General features: G+C 35.8%; 1 protein-coding gene across 1 annotated transcript; it reads left to right on the top strand.

Annotated features, from left to right (window-relative positions):
* Nucleotides 1–515: 515 nt before the first annotated feature.
* Nucleotides 516–1,553, top strand: LOC132637389 (uncharacterized). The gene is made up of 2 exons (XM_060354482.1): nt 516–1,356; nt 1,483–1,553. The coding sequence occupies exons 1-2, from the start codon at nt 516–518 to the stop codon at nt 1,551–1,553; spliced, it is 912 nt and encodes a 303-aa protein (XP_060210465.1).
* Nucleotides 1,554–4,474: the final 2,921 nt, after the last annotated feature.

Genomic DNA, 4,474 nt, shown 5'->3' with positions numbered 1-4,474 from the left:
TTGACGCACTTAATTCCACTACTTTTATTTTTATTTTTGCAGCTTTTCTGAATATCTTCGTGTGGTATCCACCTGCCTCTTTAACAATCTCAACCAAAACTGTGTTTTTTAATGTTTGTGTTGTAAAATATATATGAATGTCCATATAGCCTAGGTTTTTCACATGTCCTAAATAAGAATAGGTACATGTACATTTAGTGGCAAGGTACATGTACATTTGGTGGCATGTATGAAATGAAGAAAATGAAGCAACACAAGTTTGATTTTAATTCTTGGTGTTGTCATTGATGACTTCATCAAGAGATTTACCATCTCTATAAATAGATGGTTAAGTTCTCAATTTGAGATATCAACAAGAAGTGAAATATAATCTCTCCCTTCTTTCTACAAAGTTATTAGTTTGCTTCTCTTGTTTATTTCCAATTATATAGTTTTATAACACGTTATCAGCACGAGACTCTACCGTCTCAAGGAATTTTTGAAGGTTAAGGTACTATTTTTATTCTCTCTATTTTATGGCTAACCTTACAAAACTCGAGTTCGTTGCCCTTGATATTTCAGGCAAGAACTACCTATCATGGGTGCTAGATGCTGAAATCCATCTTGATGCTATGGGTCTTGGAGACACCATTAAAGAAAATAATAAAGCATCCAACCAAGAAAATGTCAAGGCTATGATATTCTTGCGTCATCATCTTGATGAGGACCTGAAAATTGAATATCTTACTATTAAGGATCCACTCGTTTTATGGAAAAACTTGAAAGAAAGGTATGACCACCTGAAGATGGTCTTCCTCCCAAAAGCACGATACGAATGGATCAATTTAAGGCTACAAGATTTCAAATCAGTTATGAAGTATAACTCTGAGATGTTTAGAATTACTTCTATATTGACACTATGTGGAGAAAAGATTAGTGATTCTGATAAACTGGAAAAGACGTTCTCCACTTTTCATGCCTCGAATGTGCTCCTGCAGCAGCAATATCGAGAGAAAGGTTTCACAAAGTATTGTGATTTGATTTCCCATCTTCTTGTGGCTGAACAAAATAATGATTTGCTGATGAAAAATCACGAGAATCGACCTACTGGCGCTGCACCACTCCCGGAAGTGAATGAGGTGTATGCCCACTACTCCAGGCGTGGAAAAGGTCGTGGCCCCGGTCGTGGTCGTGACAATAGTCGTGGTCGTGGTCGTGATAATGGTCAAAGAAGAAATTATTTTCCTGGTGTTAATCACTCTTCAAAGAAAAATCACCACCAAAAGGGGAAAAAGAAGGATGATAGGCATGAAGTGCCAGAAGCACGTGGCTCAGAAAATAAATGCTATCGATGTGGTGGAATTGGACACTGGGCACGTACCTGTCGTACGGCAAAGCACTTGGTTGAGCTTTATCAAGCATCAATTAAAAGAAAAGAGAAAAATCCCGAAGCTAATTTTATCTCTGAAAATCAAATTGACATCACACACTTGGATGTAGCAGATTTCTTTGAGCACCCTGAACGAAAGATAGATCACTTGATTGGTGATGGTTCTGTGGTTAGAGATGATTAAGTTGTTTATTTTAATTTTTACTAGTCGTAATAGTTGATGAATAAAAGACCATGTGACAGTAGTTGTTTACATGAGTACTATTTTTAATTAGTCTAGATTTAGTCAGTTTGTTATAGTTAGTTATTAATATTAAAAAAAAAAAAAAAACTGGTTTGTCTTGATTAAATAATATTTTAATATTGATATTAGTATCCTCTGCTTACTAATTATAAAGGCTCAGTGAGTATTTTGGGAGATTTATAAACTTATGACACCAATTCAATGGAGTTTGAATTATCTATATCTTGTTACTTCTTCTATGGCCGACAAGATTTTTCATTTTATATACACTTTACATTCTTTTAATCACTACACTTTATACTTGAAGTATAATAGAATTAATATACTACTAAAGAGCGAACTGGAAAGATGGAAATTGGTTTATCAAATCTAGTGGTAAAAATTGCAGTGTTATGCTATTTCATTTTTACAGTTACATATTTAATTCATGCCTCTTGGTATACTTCATTTTACCGGATAAAATACGTGAAACTATTTAGCATTATCTAACCTCCTTAACTTTATATGTGTATAAGTGTTAATATTTAATGGGTATTCATTTAATTTTGTGTAATTTCACTTGAAGATATGGATTATTGTCAAAGCAAGTTTGGATTAAAATCCAATTATGAAGACATTTGTTTGATTGATTCTGCTACTACACACACTATATTCAAAGACAAGAAATATTTTACTCATTTACTTATGGGTAAGGCAAATGTTAATACCATATCTGGTAGTACTAGTTTGATTGAAGGCTCCGGAAGAGCCGCCATAATTTTGCCTAAGGGAACAAAACTCATTATAAGCAATGCCATGTTCTCTCCTAAGTCCAGAAGGAACTTATTAAGTTTTAAAGATATCCGTCAAAATGGATACCATATTAAAACAATGGATGAGATGAATCTTGAATATATTGGTATCACCAAGGATGTCTCTAGCCAGAAAGTTGTTATAGAAAAGTTTTCTGCTTTGTCTTCTGGCTTATATTGGACAAAAATTGGTGTAATTGAGGCACACTCTGTCGTAAACCAGAAGTTTACTGACTCCAATACGTTTGTACTTTGGCATGATCGATTGGAACACCCTGGATCTATAATGATGAGACGAATTATAGAAAATTCAAATGGGCACCCATTAAAGAACCTGAAGATTCTTTTAAACAATGAATTTTCTTGCCCTTCTTGTTATCAAGGCAAGTTAATTATTAGGCCATCACCTACAAAGGTTGAGTTTGAATCCCCTGAATTTTTGGAACGTATACATGGGGATATTTGTGGACCAATTCACCCCCCTAGTGGGTCATTTAGATATTTTATGGTCCTAATAGATGCTTCTTCTAGATGGTCTCATGTGTGCCTACTGTCATCTCGCAACCTGGCGTTTGCGAAATTATTGGCACAAATAATTCGAATACGGGCACAATTTCCTGATAATCCGATAAAGTCTTTTCGCCTTGATAATGCTGCAGAGTTTTCATCCCAAGCATTTAATGATTATTGTTTATCAATTGGGATAAGAGTTGAACATCCTGTAGCTCATGTTCACACTCAAAATGGCCTTGCAGAGTCATTAATTAAACGTCTGCAGTTGATTGCAAGACCATTACTCATGAAAACGAGGTTGCCCACGGCTGTTTGGGGTCACGCTATTTTGCATGCAACAACACTTGTTCGTCTCAGACCGACAAACTATCATAAATTTTCTCCGTTGCAATTGGTTTTGGGTCAAGAACCTAATATATCCCGTCTAAGAATTTTTGGATGTGCCGTATATGTGCCCGTAGCACCACCACATCGCACCAAGATGGGTCCCCAAAGAAGATTAGGAATATATGTTGGGTTTGAATCGCCCTCCATTATTCACTACCTTGAACCATTAACCGGAGATTTGTTCACTGCTCGATTTGCAGATTGTCAATTTCATGAGACAATTTTCCCAAAATTAGGGGGAGAGAATAATGAAATAAAAAGGAAAATTTTGTGGAATAATTCATCATTGTCTCATCTTGATCCATGTACTTCTATTTGTGAGCAAGAGGTTCAAAAGATTATTCACTTGCAGAAAATAGCAAATCAAATGCCAGACGCATTTACAGATTTGAAAAGGATTACCAAATCACATATCCCTGCAGAGAATGTCCCGATTCGGATTGATGTCCCTGTAGGACCATCTACTAGTGTCATAGCAAATGAGTCCAAAGCACGCCAGAAGCGTGGTAGACCATTGGGTTCTAAGGATCGAAATCCTAGAAAAAGAAAAACAAATGGTCAAGATGACACTACGAAAGAACCTCACAAAGAAATTCGAGATTTGAGCAATAGTGATATTCTTGAAGAAATCAATGAGCCTGAGACTCAAGAAAATGAGGAAATATCAATTAATCCAATTAATGTTGGGACTAATTTGAATAGATTGGAAATAAATGTGGATTATGTCTTTGCCTATAATGTTGCAACAAGAATTATGCAAGATAGTGAGGATCTTGAACCCCAATCTGTTAAAGAATGCCAAGAAAGACGTGATTGGCCAAAGTGGCAAGAGGCAATTCAATCAGAGTTAAACTCACTTACCAAACGGGAAGTTTTTGGACCTATAGTCCAAACACCTAATGGCATTAAACCCGTTGGCTATAAATGGGTTTTTGTGCGAAAAAGAAATGAGAAAAATGAGATACAAAGATATAAGGCACGCCTTGTTGCACAAGGATTTTCACAAAGGCCTGGTGTTGATTATGAAGAGGCATACTACCCAGTTATGGATGCAATAACATTACGTTATCTCATTAGTTTCGTTGTCCATGAGAGACTTGAGATGCATTTGATGGATGTGGTTACAGCCTATCTATATGGATCACTTGAAAATGAAATATACATGAAAAT

The sequence above is a fragment of the Lycium barbarum genome, chromosome 4 (assembly GCF_019175385.1).
Source record: "Lycium barbarum isolate Lr01 chromosome 4, ASM1917538v2, whole genome shotgun sequence".
NCBI lineage: Eukaryota > Viridiplantae > Streptophyta > Magnoliopsida > Solanales > Solanaceae > Lycium > Lycium barbarum.
This window is presented reverse-complemented; position numbering and strand designations above follow the sequence as displayed.

What these genes read in the sequence shown, in the direction of transcription:
- LOC132637389 (XM_060354482.1), top strand. Translation starts at nt 516, where the DNA reads ATGGCTAACCTTACAAAACTCGAGTTCGTTGCCCTTGATATTTCAGGC. An exon ending in TGGAATTGGACACTGGGCAC is followed by an intron (nt 1,357 to 1,482) that starts GTACCTGTCGTA and finishes TGGATGTAGCAG; the next exon opens with ATTTCTTTGAGCACCCTGAA.